This window comes from Enoplosus armatus, chromosome 15, assembly GCF_043641665.1.
Source record: "Enoplosus armatus isolate fEnoArm2 chromosome 15, fEnoArm2.hap1, whole genome shotgun sequence".
NCBI classification, from domain to species: Eukaryota; Metazoa; Chordata; class Actinopteri; order Centrarchiformes; family Enoplosidae; genus Enoplosus; species Enoplosus armatus.
Window position 1 is genome coordinate 9,776,116 of NC_092194.1, and position 16,615 is coordinate 9,792,730.

A 16,615-nucleotide genomic window follows, 5' to 3' on the forward strand; every position below is an offset into this window, starting at 1 on the left:
CCAGGGAAACGTGAAAGAGGAGCGCTTGTTGTGGTGGTGGTGGTGGTGGTGGTGTGTGCGGCCCCTACATGCTCTGAATATAGACTATATCATTTTTTAACTTCTACTGTATATTATACACTTATTTTATCGATATCATAGTGGGCTATTGTTTGCGAGAATGTAAATTTCTTTTTATGACAATGACCAGCAATTCATTTAAAATGATTGTTTTTAACTATTATTGGTACGGGTTAGTTTGTATTTAATATAAAATAAATCACACCAGACAAGCTGACAGCCATAACAATTTAATTACAAAATAAATATTTAAATGAAATAAAAACACTAACACAGTAGAAATGTTACTTTTTACATTTTCATTGAGATTTTCTTGGTGTAGTAGATGAAAAAAAAAAAGAAAAATCATTTTATGTAACTACTTCAATTGATCCCTTCCTTACTGCAGTGTTTCTAAAAACAGACAGAAAGACACCTGTGGTGCGGGCTTATGGGTATCTTGGGCCACCAGGATGGACACAAATGTGAGCCGTTTGACTGCACAATGCTTTTATATCTGCGAGAACCTTGCGATCACATTAAAACGAGAAAACAATATTTATACTTGATACCCTTTAATGGGCATCAATACCAAATGAGTACTGCTTGAGTGTATTGATCACTGTAGTATTGATCTGCCCATTCCTACTGGGCTTGCCTCGCCCGCTCTGCAGCCCACACTTCCTGGTGTGATTTGAAATAAACGGATGTGTATTATTTATTAACACTGCTTCTTGCAGGCCTGGCTATCCACCTGCAGCCACTCTACTGAGCTGGAGCACATTTGCCTTTTAACCTGCTAATTGTTTCAGAGTGGATTCAGCAAAGATTCCACATTCAGATATAAAGCAGACGTAATTAACATTGTATCCAACCATCCAGAACAATGAAGGTTTTAAAAAAACAATTTAGGTTTTTGACAATTTGATATAAAATATTTATTTATACACAATCTTCTGTGGACATGTCTTCAGTTGATAAACTTTTCTGATAAATACTGTTCTTATTTAAGTCTGAATTGACATTAAAACACTTCAAACTCAAGTCTTGTCACATGGCACTACGGAGGGAGTGGGTTCATACAGAAAAGGCAGGGGTTGTTACTTTGATAACTGATAGGTAGAAGAGTCCAATACACTGATGATGTGATTGATTGTGACTGACAGCACTGTCCTATGTCTTTATCTTATTTGTACTGTTGACCTACAAAAAATACTTTCATATAGAGCAGTTTTGAACACTGTTTCCATAAACACTAGAGGGAGACATTTCATTATTGCATGTACAAAGCAGCTGTACTCTCAGTCCAACACATGCTGCTCTGACAAGTCAAGGCTTCTTGGATAATGTTAGAACAAAGGATGACAAACGTTTTAAAGATTGCTGGTCCAAATATATTCAGCTGTATCAATAAATATAGATTTTAAACAAAGTGTAACCATCTTTAAATACCAAAGAAATGGACAAATTACATTAACTGATACAGTAATAAGTATAAAAGAGAAGGCATCGGTCTGTTTGGTTCTACATTGCACTGGCTCCCAGGCATGTCCATTGTGTCAGGTGTGTAACAGCAGTTTTTCCACCAATCAAAACACACTTCCTGTCGAAGCTTGTCATACAAACACTCTGCCCATCAGCAGGAGGGCGTGTCAGCAAAACAACCCAGCTGTTAAGAGTCTCTGGCTGCAGACACAGCATTGGTAGATGAGCGGAGGAGACTCTTGATGCTGGCTAGTGAGCCACACTGCAGCAGGGGGTTGGGTCGCTGCTGCAGTTACCTGCGAGGGATCTGGCACCTGACAAACACAAGCAAGAACAATGCATCTTTATTGCTGTTAATTGATAGTTAGAGGGTTTATGAATTCTGTCTCCCAAGATTGTGTCATCACCTGTCACATTCTTTGTTTTTTTGTCTCTCCTTTCTCTTCCTCCCTCTTCCTCGTTGCCTTTTCCTACAAGAGGAGGAACATTATCAATAAGCCTCCACTCTGAGATTATCATTCTTTTCAACAATCGCAAAACTGATGTCATAACAATATATTCATGATCTTACCTTTCGACCTTCACAATAGGTTTCCTGACTCTGAGGAAAAACATGTTTTAATAAATTAGAAACACCCAGGTGCAATATTATTTAATAATCGTTGTAAGTATTTCCCAACCCTGTCTCCTCGAAATTACGTTTATATACAACTCATTTCTTTAACCAAATACATTTTGAGGGAAACATAATTTCTGGATTATGTTCACTGGCAATAGTTTTTCTGGTGAAAGAAATGCTGCATTGCACAAGTAATATGGAGGAAGTCAGAGTGGATGGTGAAACTGGAGACTGGGGTTCACGTCTGTCATGTGGTCAGGTTTAGGCAACAAAAGCACTTTTTGTAAAGTTCGGAAAAGCTTGTGGTTTGAAGAAAGTATGAAGTAATGACAATGACTTTTTCAATATTTGACCATGACCTTTCTCCAGCCTCAGTAACCAAAATGCTTTTGTTGCCTAAATCTAACCATAAAAAACTTGCTTTAGTTGCTATGAGCGGATACTGTGTTGTCAACAAATTAAATATGTTGTCAGTGAACTTTTTGCAGATATGTTTGGTGCAAACATTTTATGACTTGGCAGATACATTTATTGGAGACGTTTCCTCACAATGTGGCTAAAAAATGCAACATTACTTTGCTGTTGTAAATTAGTAGCATATAAGTGTAATTTCTTGGATACATGGTTGGTTGGTATTTGCATACTTATGAATATTTCATGTCACAAATTATGAGTTGTTTTCTTACCTACATTCACATGTCTGATGCTCCACAAACGTCATCTCAACATATTCTTGATCCGGTTCTGACGGCCTGATTTTCAACAGCTGAGGGGTAAAACCAGTTGAGATTATAAATAGAAGCAATTACAGTAGATACAGTAATGGTTCCCACAAATTCAACAACAATGCCCTTGTCATACCTGCATGGTGACGTTCGTGGTGTGGGTGGGATGGCACTCCAGGTTTTCGTCCCCACAGCAACCGGCACACCTCACCAGTGGCACACAGGAGGGGCTGTAGATGTGCTCCACCTCTGTCGGGTACTCCTGCACCACCTCCACCAGCTTCTCAATGGTCCGGCAGAAGCTGCGACCCCACACTTCTTGGAACATCAACACTATGGATGAGAGCAGGAGGTTTCTTGCTTTGAGATGACAATATAGGTGCTGAGCAGGATGGGTGGTTAGATTTAAATGTATATTTATTTAAGAGTCACATTATTATCAGTCTGTCTGTCAGTCTTTCTAGCTTACTTCCAGCAGAGTGCAATCAACATCCAACTTATCTGAGTGTTTGTGAAGCTTAATTAGAACCAGAAAAAAGCTATTTATGCTACTTGAATCCAGCTGCACTGTTAAAGATACTGACATACACAATCAGTAATTACCTCAATAATCCAACAACGGCAACCATATACCATCTACACAGGAACATAAAACCAGTTGCGATACGCCAGTGTGTATCCTGTTTTCATTTTGAAGTAAAAATGTTTGTTTAATGTACAGTACGCTTTCCTGTGGGGGTATATGTGTGAAAGTGTCCCAGTTGCACAGTCTGTGGGGGAGGAACAGGGACGACTATGGCCGAATAAACAGAGAGGGAAGAGAAAACAAACACTGGAAACATGGCCATGAACAGAACCCTGCTGGAGCTGGAGCTGAGCTGCCCCGCAGGCACCTCTGGGACTGCAGTGACCCCCGGGGTCACCGAATGGAGCCTGACACCACAACAGCTGTTTATAAAAGCAGACCGGCTGGGAGGAGACGGCTGGGGAAGCATCTACGGAAGGGAGATGAGGCCACGAACTATAATGTTGTACAGCGCAAAGGGCCAGTTCACTGGCCAGTTACAGCTCCTTGAGCTGACTGTATGTCTGCTGCTTATCTGGCCTTTTCCGTTATATGACCTCTATTCCTTCCACAAGACTTCAATGTATTTCTCTTTTAGCAGCATTAATTTATGGTGATGTGAGGGAGGAAGAGGATATGAGGGGAGTAGGTAAGCAGTTGAGTAATCCCTGCTAGTCCAGGCGTGTCCTGCTGTTCTCTAAATTCAGATCAAATTCATTGAAGTTGCACTTGAATGCACTTCTTCTCTTCAAAGGTATTTTGTCAGCGCTGGAATCCATCATTTGGATGAGACTCTAGTTTCTACCACACTGTAAAAATATGATTTGACTAAATAGTTGGAACTACTTTTTCCAAGTAGTTGACTCTCTTGCTGTGAAATATTGTTTTAAACAACATTAGATTCCCACCACTTACAGAAGATTACAGGTATAAAACGAGTAGAAATTCTTACCTTCAGTTGCGTTGTTTATGTTTGACAAGGGTAGACTCTGCAAAACAGAAAAAATGTGGTTATCAAATGATTGATTATCCATTCGGGTTTTCATTCAGGAGTAAAACCCTTAATAGTTTCAGTTGAGCATCCAAATGAAAAGGTTGAGACTGAAACACAGAACAAAGGGATGTGTTCACTCATGTTTACAACTCCTACTACGTTAATACACATTTTTCAAACTTGTAATAAATGTAATACAAACAAAATATCCTGTACGTAAAGTCAACATCAGCCTGCAGTTAAATACCAATATCAGACACATCTTTGTCCTCTGGTGGCGATACCTGGAACTACAGTGAAATAAAGCAGATGATCACACACCTTGTTTTTTTTTCACCCTGCGGTGGAAAAGTCTTTCTGACAAGCAGCAGATCCAGTCTCTCATATATATCACGTTCCTCTGTGTGCCCAACTGTTTAGGTTCAAAACCTGTTTCCTGTGGTGTAAGATTCAGCTCTCTATTTATTTTCCCATTGATGGTTTCCCCCTCCGTCTTGATTTTTTCCCATCATCCCATGATAAACAAGAGTGCATTTCTCGTTCGCCTGGGAAAGCACAAAACCTCTAGTTGACTCCATCTCAGGAAGGAAAATCTATGTTTGATAAAATACCCTCCAGCAGAAGAGCTGGACCGGCGGCAGACAACCTGTTTCCGCAATCTCTCCTCACCACTGGTGTTACATTTCAGTTTTTGTGTGACACACACACCTGGTGACATTTACACTGTAACACGGTCTGGGTACACACCGATTAACTGAAAGTGTTGGACCAAAAGTTGTTATATAATAGCAAATAGACAGACAAGGACTTTCCCAGATGATGGCAATAAGGACTGCTGCTTTTTACACCATCTGTCCGTTGCTAAAATGCATCTACTTCCTGTTATGAAGCTAAATTAGTTTGAGGGTGAGGGTAGCATCTGTCAGCACAGTGCTACACTCAGCTGTTTCTTCCAAACAATGTGATTAAAGAGGAATGTCCTGCTTTGATGATGATGATGCATTCATACTCACACAAACATTTCAGAGGTTCCTGTAAAACTGTCACTGAGATAAGTGGCAGGCACGTCTGTGTATTTTCTGCAACAGAACATACTGTATGACAGACTTCATATCAATCGATACACAAGAGCTTCCAGTCAACCACTTAGGTTTCAGTCCTCCCTGTGTAAGAGGATATGTTCAGGCATCTCCCTTTTTTCCAAAGTGGCTGGTTATCTGCCCAAAATGTACAACTGTTCCTCTGACAGAGGAGTTGTTCTATAGAGTGGCGTTCATCGAACTGTGTCGGCTTTACAACAGCACCACAGGATATGAGCTCCACTCGCAGAATCTGCTTCATGCACAGCATGGGAAAGCCACAGTTCAGTTTAAGTTATTGTTAAAAGTCACTTCCACTCTCTGGGGCATTGATTATTTTTTTTATCCTCTCTACCAATGCCAGGCGGATAAAATAAATCCTTTTTCCAGTGTTAATTGGCATATGATCTGCTCTCTCTCTTCTTGTCTATGGGTGTTCATGAGGCTGCTCCACATCACAAGGGCTTTTTGGCTCTGGTCTCAGCTGCCGTTCAGAATGTGGCGAGTTGGGGAGGATTTTCTGACCTTGGCCATGGGTTTAGCCTTGACATGGCGAGGAAGCATCTTTGGCACCTCCTGTGGTTGAGAACAGAGGAGTGACCTGCCCACAAGACGCTGCCAGATTATGAAAGACTGCATGAAGATCCTCACGTAGCCATTCTTTCCTCCTTGTGCACGAACAGTATTAGTAAGAGTGATTAATGGTGACTGGGAGGTAATTCAGCTGGTGGAAAAGAAGAATCGCTTTACATCAATAAATGTGTGTAAACTTGTCTCATAAATCCCAGGAGCAGGATTGCTTTCTGACTAGTCCTCTCGAGGTTTCTTTCACTTCATTCCCTGATGACCTTTTTCATGGAGTTTTTAAACGTCCTCAGTGAGGAACATTGTCGTGTGTCACTTTCATTTATTGTTTTCATAATGTGGGTGTTGAGACCTTTGAGACTAACTGTGATTAAGGGCTATACAAATAAACTTGACTTGACTTGACCCGACTGTGAATTCTTCTACTCTTGGCTAATAATGGAATACCTCTACTCTGTGTCATCTGCATTGTGTGTACAACATCTGTGAATTTGGAAAATACAAAAAAACTGCAGTAAAATCAATTATAAATCTACATGCTAACTAAAAACATCCCATTTTTAGCTTAACGCAAAAGGAAAGATATCTCCTCTGTGCTGAGTTTTGCAAGCCTGTGCTTCCTGCACCATCTAACAAAAGATATATTGCTGCTGATCGTAGATTAAACATCAAGGGCTGCGCAGGGCAAAAAACAGCCCCAAAAGCAGCTGTGGAGGGAAATAAAAACATCTGTAACTGAGAAATTGCAGCCAGAGGTTGAACAACTTATTTAAAGAAAACCTATATGATTACATTTACATTGAAAAAAGGATGCTGAGTAAAGAAGAGATGGATACGTGATATGGTACTGGAGTCACTGGCCTGCAACTAACAATTACTTTCAGTGACTTACTCTATAGGTTAGTTTTTATAATAAACTGCGTAATCGTTTATTTTAAAATGTCTGAAAAATGAAAAATGCCCAAAGTGGTCCGTTAACATTTCTCATTACTCTGAGCAACAGCATACAAAAACCATCATCAAGTTTTCAGTGCATAATGTGAAGGCAAGGAAATGTTGCATTTGAGCATTACTGTAACCAACAATTATCATTTTAACTTGAATAAACGAAGACTGTCATTGATTAATTGTCTAATCTTTTGTGCCAGAGAACTTCTGTGGGGAAGCCATTCTCATTGGATAATTAACATGGATATGTAATCAGGGTCATGCTCTCCCCTCTGGTCACTGTCTCATAGTTGTACAAGTTGTTTTCAGCATCTGGTTCTCAGAGACCTTTTGCTAAGCAGCACAGTGAATCTTGTGCCTTTGACCAGATTGCTTAGCAGAGTGAGGCTCAGTTAGTTTGAGCAAGAGAGGTTAGATTAAAACATCTACAGCGATTATAGCAGTAATGAAACTGTGGCATTTAGGGCTCGACATGCTTGATTGCAAAGCCGCTTTATAAACTGGTCTCCTGTGTTTCTGAAGTCTCGAGTGAAAGTTTGTAAGCTGCTGGCTGAGAGTTTGCTCCGTCTTCTGGGTCAGATCAGAGGACCTGTTGTGTCCCTGGGCTCCTGCTGTCAGGCCACAGAGGCTCCGGGCCTCATTACTCTCCACTCCCACACAGCTGAACTGCGTCATCTTTAACCTTTTTGCTTAACTCCATCTGTCAGAGGAAGGGCAGCATGCGTAGGGAGCAAAAACAAAACATGATGGGGACCCAGCATGGTTATAAAAGATTTTTCAACTTTGAGGGTCAAGCTGGGAAGGGGGGGTGATGGGCAATTCAACAGCAGGTACTGTGGCTAATAGCCAAAAAGATCTGGACACTAGCCAACATAGTGTTTCCTGAAGAAAAACTGAGATGACTTACAGATGAAGTTAAGTAATGAAAATCAAATGCAGATAACCCTAATCCTAAATAGAACTTCTCCTGGGTAACTGGACTGGAGAATTATGCAGAACTGGATTAAGTCATCTAGGTTTCTCTTCTGCTTTGGATTGCAAAACAATGACAGTAAGGGTGAGCTATGTTTTGTTTCCAACAGTCAATACAAAAAGATGATGACACACCTACATTTTTATTGTACTTTGAATCCAAGGGATGAAATGAAAAAATAGTACTTAATAACAGTAACAGACATGCACTAGTACAAAATGTCATCCTTTTTGCATGAAAAAAAATATTTTTAATTTCTACATTCTTAATTTATCCATGGTCAAAGTGGAGTATCATACAAGATGTTCATTTAAGTTGGAGATGTTATTTCATACTCTCCAACTGACAAATGATGACTAGTCTGGAACCACCATTACACAAGAACTTCATCAAATTTAGTGTAGTTTGAGAATGAGAGTGATTTCAGTTTCTAATCTTTATTAGTAGAGGAAAAATATCAAAACCATGAACGTCTGATTATCCGTGTGACCAGTGAGCGCACAAATATTATCGCGAGTAAAAAAAAAAGGTGTAAACTGATGTCACTACAGCTGTAGTATCAGATTTGTAGTCCTCTAACAACATCTTTGACAAACTACAACAGCTTGCACACTGATCACCTTCAAGTTGAGTCAACTGACTGGGGATTGTAACAGGCAACAGAATCCCTAGTATCAGGAAACCGAGTGAAATTTGGACACATTTCATAGTTAAAAGTTTAAAGATAATCAGGAGTGCTCTGTACTTGGTTTCATTTGGACTGTTTTTTGGAAAACCCCTCTTCAGTTCTTCTTGACATTCTTGACTCCCAGTTAGATATTTACATTGCTTTCTAAAAAGGTCTACTTTCAAACTTAACCTTATTCGGTGAGGGTGACAGCGTGGATAAACAGACCACGGACGAGATGCAGGCTTGTGGTTTGGTAGTCTCTGTCAACTAAATCTGCTCTTGAACAGAGTTTGGTGATTTAGGCATGAAGAGGGGAAGTTTAGCAAAAAAAAACAGAAAAGCACCTGCATCTCCAACTCACTGAAAAAATTTAGGTCACGGGGGACTGTGTCATGGTTTTGGTCTGTCTGAAGCTTGACTGTGAACCAGAGAAGACCACACAGCACAGAGAGCACTAAAGCAGAACAAGTGAAAATAAACACAGAGACAGCTAGACGAGTGAGAAACAGTGCTACCTCCTTGCCTCACTGATCGTCATCATCCATCCTTTATCGAGAACCAGATTCCACATCATCAACACCATGACCACAACATTAATTCTCACAGGCCTCTTAAGGGGCCTGCAGGCCACTGTATCTATTCTCTACCACCACAAAAGAAAGCCAGGTTCTGTTTTGTATACAGAGGTGGGTGAACATACAATGACAGCGGTGCTATTACATGTCTGACAGTATCCAGCTGGGTCTCTAGGGTGGTCAGGTCAGGGGCTTGTGATCATAGAGCACTGCCAAAACACCAACAAACTTCAACAGAGCATGTGGCGAATGTGCCACAACAATTTCTCAAGTAATCTGGGTGAATGGAGCCTTTGAGTTATTCCAGCGATTAGAAAACTGACACTTGGGGCAGATTCAAAGCCACAAAGTAGCATAATTAAACAAATGCCTTACTGTATGATTTTGAAATAAGTCCAACTTTGAGGAGACACAAAATAGGACATTTGGGGATATACGCTCGTTAACTTTTCTGCTGAGAGCCAGCAGACAGTTAGCTTAGCTTAGCATTAAGACTGGAAACAGGGGGAAACAAGTCCAAAGGTAGCAAAATCCACCTACCAGCACCTCTAAAGCTCACTAACTGATATGTTGTTTCTTGCTTGTTTAATCCGAACAAAAACCAAAGTTTAACAATGAGAAATTATGGTTTTACGGGGGTTTATGTGCCGTACCATTTCTTGGCTGGGAGCTGTTACTTCCTGGAGTCTCCGCTGGTTTCCTGGCCTCATGGTGTTGACAAGAATCCAGGAAGTCACTGCGCCTGGCTAAGAAATAGTCTGGCACCTAACCCCCTGTAAAACCAAAACTTGTTGTTTTTACACTTCAGTTTTTGTACATGCTACAGGCTGCCCCCCAACCCCCCCTTTAATGCTAACATATGCTGACCATCTCTTGGCTCTAGCTTATATGCATCGACCTCTACCTCTCAGCAAGAAAGTGAATAAGCATCTTTCTCTAAAGACTCCTTCTAAGACTCTTTTTCAACATAAAGATTTTTTCCTTTAATATTACTATTTTGTCTTCTGCAGTGAGTTTGGAAACATTACAAGCAGTCACGTTTTCTTGGAGTTGTAGTCCTATTTTTGAAAAAACCCAGTAAAACAGGGTCAAGTGACAAGGGAGAGGTAAGGGTCCATATAAATGTTGATTTAGATAAACACCATTTCCTCAGTATAAGTCCATTAATGCATGCACAAATGTCCCCCTGAAGACACACACACAACCACTGTATAAACCATGCACCCGTCCACAAACATATACACACACGCACGACACAGGTCTTGAGATAAGGCTGACCGGTGGTAATTGTGGTCTCTATTACAGTAAACGCTGTTCTCCCTGTGTAAACCACAGTAAATTACATCCAGATGGGAGATTAAAGCCTGCTGAGTAGCCCGCTGCCCCGAGCGCCACCGCTCCTCCTCCTCCGCAGGAGGAAGGAGAAATCCATATTTCCTGATTGCGATTGCAGCCCTCCCTTGGGCCAGGACATTACAACTAGAGAGAAATGCCACAACAACGCAAATAAGAGCCCTATCAGTCAGCAGGTCACTACCACTGCACTGCACTACCAGCCAGCAGACATCTGAACAAGAAAGATGTGCCAGAGACACAGAGAGAGAGGGGAGAACTTGACTTTTTAATGTTTAACTGTCGATAACTGAGCTGCATCTTCACAAAAACGGTTGCTCTTTGCTTCTGATGAATTGAAAGCTACACATGATGTTTACTGTTGATGTTTTAGTTGTATTGTAACTGGAGATGTGATGCCATGCCATCTACACTTGGCTAGTTCTGAACAGGAATAAGGAAAACTCATCATGAACACAAGCGCAGACACATGTGTGCAACACAGATGGTCACACTCAAATATTGTTTTGCTGCTGGTGATGACGTAAAGGAAACACCTGTGTAACGTCACGTCCTCACACACACAGATATAAGAGCAGAAGCTGAGGCTCAGAGACATCGGGAACATGCTTCACTGGTGAAGTGATGAACTGCAAAATCAAATGGCTTAGGCAAGAAGTTTTTCCTATATTTGGTTTCTATGGTAGACACTTGCAAAGATTCATAATCTCATACCAAAGAGGCTTATAATACTTATCCTTCCCTGATTTTCTTAATAAAACAGAAATATTCACTCAAGCGTTTCTCCCAGGAAACGCTGACTAATGTCAGTCAGGTTTGGTTGTGTTGATGCAAGATTTCTCCTGTATTTGTACACACAGTGACTATGACAGTAACGAGGAGGTATTGCACACAGACCTTGCCAGTGTTTTTTGTTTTAATAAGGCGGGGAAAAACGTCAAAAGGGCAGGAGGCAACAGGTACTGCAGATTTTGGCAAAGCTCTTTCAATCTGCAGAGTGAAGTACAAGCAGTCACAGTGTTGTAGTTTAAACACACACATACACACACATTTGTGGATCATATGCACAGGAAGTACCAATAATACACTGAACAGGAGAACGGAGAGTGTCGAGGAATGTGAACAAAATAACCGGTGGATGGCAGTTATATCATATTTCTCCATCAGAAAGCTTTAGTGACAGGGTGACCAAGAGGACACCATTGTTTCCAAAGGGAAACCCAGGTGCTTCCACCCTCCATCAAGAGCCATATATGTGCGGGACCAGGACAGTTGCATGAGAATGAATCACAACTGTACATATCAACAGAAAGCACACATGATTCGGAATCACAGGCATTGGGACAACTCACAACGTAGGAATAATATTTTATATTATTATCAACTGATGACAGTGGCACTTTATACCTTCACCAGCTCTAGTTTAGATGCTTAATTTCTATACTCGGGTGCTCAAATCTCACCATGTACATGTCTACACCTGTCCTTTACACTTACCGTAACATTATTTTAACCTATGCCAATGACTGCTTGCCGTTGCTTTGAACATGTTTGTAAATAAAAGCTTAAAAGGGGAAAATAAATTTAAAACAGTGGTGATGGCTCATTTCTACACTGGAACAACTACTGCTACTGCTAACATACAATACAGCAATGGTTCCTACAAGAGGTCGCAACATGAATCTGAGGGGTGGGGGTGGGGGTGGGGGGGGCAACATCAACTGCAACATCCCTAGTTTGACTTCCTGTCTGTATCTATCAATGTCACTGCCCAATAAGGAAAAAATGGCAAAAAATAAATAAATTAGAGGGGTAGTGGGAGCGTTAGCTGGATAGGAAAACACCAACAAAATGGACGTTTATGCTGAACAAGATTACATTTATTTTTTCAGACATTTAATCGTTGCTTTTCTTCATGTGAATACCATAACTTGAAATTTTAACTTCTTCTGGCCTTTAAAAATTACTCAAAAACAATAGAAGATGGCAATAAACCACTGACATATGCAGCCAATGATGATGGAACATAAGTAGACATCAATAAGCCAAAAGGGTTGGGTACTGCTGCAATCCACAATCTATAACATGCAGGGGCCGCGATAAACATCTGCCTCGTTTCATCAAGCATATTGGAATGTAAAAACAAATTCTACCACACACACACACAGACAGACACATGAGCTATGCTGTAAATCCCTGGTAGTAAAGCAGAAGTGAAGTTAACCCCACCCTCTCTTGGCCACTCCATGGACATGAATGACTGCATGAGTCACAAGGCTGCTGACGGCAGCTCCAGCTGTGACAGTGATGAAAAATCATCATTATCAATTAGAGGCACATATTAATGGGTAGAGAATCCCAAAGACAGACATTTATAAATGGCATTCCCATCCACATGGCCAATGTTTGCTTTTTCCAGTTTGGTACGCCAGTCTGACAGTTTACTGAGTGAGCTGGCAGGACAGACACCTTCCAGAAGAGTCTCATTTTACCACCATTTCTTTTTATCTATTGAGGTTGTGCACAAAGTGATTTTATACCTACTTTTATTTATTTTCATTTTCTTTTTGGTAAACCAACTTCAGTCTCATGCTTTTACTGTCATTATTTGCTGTTGTCTTTTTGAAAAACGGATAAATAAAAACATAAAAATCATTGTGTCACTATGGCTTGAAAAAAGCTGCTACTATGAGTGTCGCTTATCTGCTATAAATATAAAATGTTTAGTTCCTCAGATGTGTTTATGGCTAAATCTGGTGCTGTCTATGTGCATCTTTGCACCAAAGCAGAATGTCCTTTCCTTTTTAAGCTGATCTTTCAACATGAAGCAAATAAAGAAATAACAAGCTCACCTCCTCAAAGACAGTCCCTATGACCTGACAGATAGGTTGTTGAATCTCTGAATTATATGGTTTACATTTGCTGTCAGTCTTTTGGGCAGTGGGGAGCCATTTAACCTGCTACATGTTGAGGGCCCTGGATTTTGTCACTCCTATTTTGACTGAGCAGGCCATGAGCTGATTATCAGGATTAGTGGAGATGTGGTGATCCCATGCCTCTCCCACTCACTCTCAGCTCAGCAACAGCTGCAAAGTCTCCAGCTAGAGATTCTAGAGGGACATGGAGCTTTTTCCAACCTTATGAGCCTGAGAGTATGAGCGTAATACTTCAATATGTGGACTGGTCTGGTAAAAGGGAAACTGCTGGAGTGTTCAACAGGCAGCAGCAGCAGTGTATGATGTGTGACAGTAGCAGTGAATGGATGCCTGGCCTGGTTTTGCATTAAACATGAGAGCCATCAGAGGTAGCTGCCAGCCCTCAGCCACCTTGCGGAAATCAGAGACTGAATGGCTTCAAGAGCCTGAGCGTTGGTTGGCGCAAGTCCCGCTGTCCGATGGCACAAGTCCCGCTGTCCGATGGCACAACCTCTTACAAGTGTTTCTACACAGGCCTTTGAATGAGTTCTCACTCCAGTTTCAGCTCTGTCCTGTTCGGGAACATTTTCATTATGAGACTAAAAGGCAATGCCAGGCAGCAGAGAACAGAACGGCTTTGTACTAATCCACTGCCAGGCTGACAGTGATATGACTGGCCTGAAATTAAGTTTCAATAGATTTCTGCACACACACACACACACACACACACACACACACACACATCAGTTCATCTTTATCATTGTGATTATTCTCACTGCATGTATCCAGTAAACATGCAGATATATGCTGAGATTAAACAAGAGAGGATCGGGGAAAAAAAGAACTGAACTTTCTTGCCAGTTTTACCTGATACTCTGCCAACGCTTTCAGTCTGCCAGACTACACCAGGATCTGTTACCTCTGCAAAGTTGAAAAACTAGTACCTTTCAAACAGTGTTGGAGATTCCTTTTTTAAGCGTTTTCTGATGGAAATCTACCCAGCACACACAAAAAAGACCTCATCACACAGGAGTGGGAATAATGATCCATGTCTGTGAAACTGGGCTTCAAAGTATAATGCGGCTGTAATTACAAGCTTAGTATACTTCTCCAAATATAACAGTGAGTCACTTGGCGTCATGTGCTCCACAGGCAGAGTGATGCAGTTTGTCACGTTTCATCTTATGAATGAACTGAGCAGGATGGCGCTCATTCAAAAACTGTATGAAGGTGTCAAAGCACAATGGATCATTATCACTTCACCGACAGGCTTCTGCTGACTCAACCACTTTCTATGTGCATTTTTGGACTGATACCAGGATGTCAACATATCTTACAACAGCCACATTGTTTAATATTCGCCATAATTTGCATTGCTACTTTGCAGTTTTAACAGCACACACACAGCAGAACCAACTGGAGTGTGGAAATCCTGATGTGATGAGTCTAGCTTTGAGTTAAAACGACAGAAAACCCCCCCACTTCTCTTCTTGCTGGACACAAACTTCCACTGAGTGTTACTTCCTACCTGTGCAGGTGAGAGCAGCAGATAAAGCGCCACCGCAGTCTGGATGACAAAACCGAGTTTCATTTCGCGATGTCTGCGAGTGGAGAGGGGGTGATGGCTCCCGACGCTCACAATGAAACAATCCAACAAAAGTCCCAAACTGCTAAGAAGAGAAAAAAAAAAGATGCTGACCGGGAATTTCCGAGTCATCCGCTCCCGGGTTTAGTAATGCGGAGGATGAGTGCAGTCACGTAGCTCCGCCGCCGCGTGTAACCTGATGAACTAGATTGTGCTTACTAATGAATAAAGGCCCCAGAAGAGAACAGGAGGTGCTGGGGCTATAAAATAATACTGTCAGAAATAAAACAATAAATCTTTTTACATTCACATTTAAAACCAACTGAATCAAAGCACGCAGCCTAAAACGGCTCTAATGTCTGCAGCGTGGAATAAAGGCAGCCAGTTTTGACAAAGCATATTCAGCGCACAAAGTATAAACGGAGTCTGTGCAGTCCAAAACTCGCTCCAGAAAACACGCATGAAGTTGCTCCTGCAGTTTCAGTTGTTCAGTCCTGCTCTGAGCCCCGGTCGGCAGAGAAACACACTTGCCTCTAATTGCCCCACACTACCTTTTCACAAGCTGGCCATTTAAATCTCCTCCCCTTCCCTTGTCCTGCTCTCTGCTCTGCTTCATCTGCCCTCACAGAACTCACTGATGAGGTCCCCCCCCCCACACTTCCCTTTTAAGCTGCAACATACAATGGTAATTTATGTGATGCTGTAAACGGTTATTGGATCGTGTATATGGACTGCTGCTGATGCTTTATTTCTGAACTCTAGACTATACACCACAGGTGATTTACACCGCAGAGTATACACAGACTTGCTGAGAAACTTCTTCTGAGTACTCAGGACTTTGTGTGAGAGCCATTCAGGCAACGTAAACATTTAGAGATCTTTTTTTCAGCGGTGACATAGATGGTATCCTCATTGCTGGCCCAGGCTCCAGGATGCACAGAGATTTTCCTCTGAGGGTTTAGTATTTAGTCAAGTTTGCAGAGACAGAAAGGGAGATTCCATTACTGTTGACACACAGAGTTAATCTTCAGTGTGGGACTTCTGTGTTTGGAGAAACCCTGGAACGAAAGGATTCCTTGTGGGCTTCCACACATTCCTCCAACAGTGCTGAATAGCTCCAGTGCCTCCTGCTATTGTACAGACCACACTCAGGAGTGTGGTGTTTCTAAACATCTCAGACACTTTAGGCAGAGTAAGCCATCCCCCCATCACCATCAACCTGGACAGAGCATCAGTAACAATCGGGGATTGTGAAAGACATTTCCTCTAATTATGCTGGGCGATATCACAGTGGTCTTCTCCTAAATTGCATCTCTACATGGCGATGATGGTTGCTCTTTGAAATTCAGGGAGAGGACGGAATGGAAGCAAAGCAAACTGTGATTCTTCAGGGAGTTGGACTCTGCAATTATTCTGTTGTAGTCCTGCCTTTCTAGCCGTGCTATCATTGTCTGGATGGTGAAAGTTTTCGTTTACAACAGCATCAATCTTCTTTTTCTGACTGT

General features: G+C 41.5%; 1 protein-coding gene across 2 annotated transcripts; it reads right to left on the reverse strand.

Annotated features, from left to right (window-relative positions):
• Positions 1-285: 285 nt before the first annotated feature.
• On the reverse strand, positions 286-15,588 carry pgfb (placental growth factor b). Of its 2 annotated transcripts, XM_070920426.1 has the most exons (7): positions 15,054-15,588; positions 4,386-4,422; positions 3,005-3,201; positions 2,830-2,909; positions 2,096-2,125; positions 1,932-1,994; positions 286-1,838 (listed from the first exon to the last, which is right to left on the reverse strand). In XM_070920426.1, the coding sequence occupies exons 1-7, from the start codon at positions 15,240-15,242 to the stop codon at positions 1,817-1,819; spliced, it is 618 nt and encodes a 205-aa protein (XP_070776527.1). In that variant the 5' UTR covers positions 15,243-15,588; the 3' UTR covers positions 286-1,816. The 2 variants fall into 2 exon arrangements, with proteins under 2 accessions (XP_070776527.1, XP_070776528.1); XM_070920427.1 differs by lacking the exon at positions 286-1,838 and having other exon boundaries at positions 1,973-1,994; positions 2,834-2,909.
• Positions 15,589-16,615: the final 1,027 nt, after the last annotated feature.

Bases quoted from the DNA above. Each gene is read 5' to 3' on its own strand.
- pgfb (XM_070920426.1), bottom strand. From the start codon at position 15,242: ATGACTCGGAAATTCCCGGTCAGCATCTTTTTTTTTTCTCTTCTTAGC. The intron at 4,423-15,053 runs GTAGGAAGTAAC...TCTGTTTTGCAG, and splicing joins TGCTGCTCTCACCTGCACAG to AGTCTACCCTTGTCAAACAT. The intron at 2,910-3,004 runs GTATGACAAGGG...TTTACCCCTCAG, and splicing joins CCACGAACGTCACCATGCAG to CTGTTGAAAATCAGGCCGTC.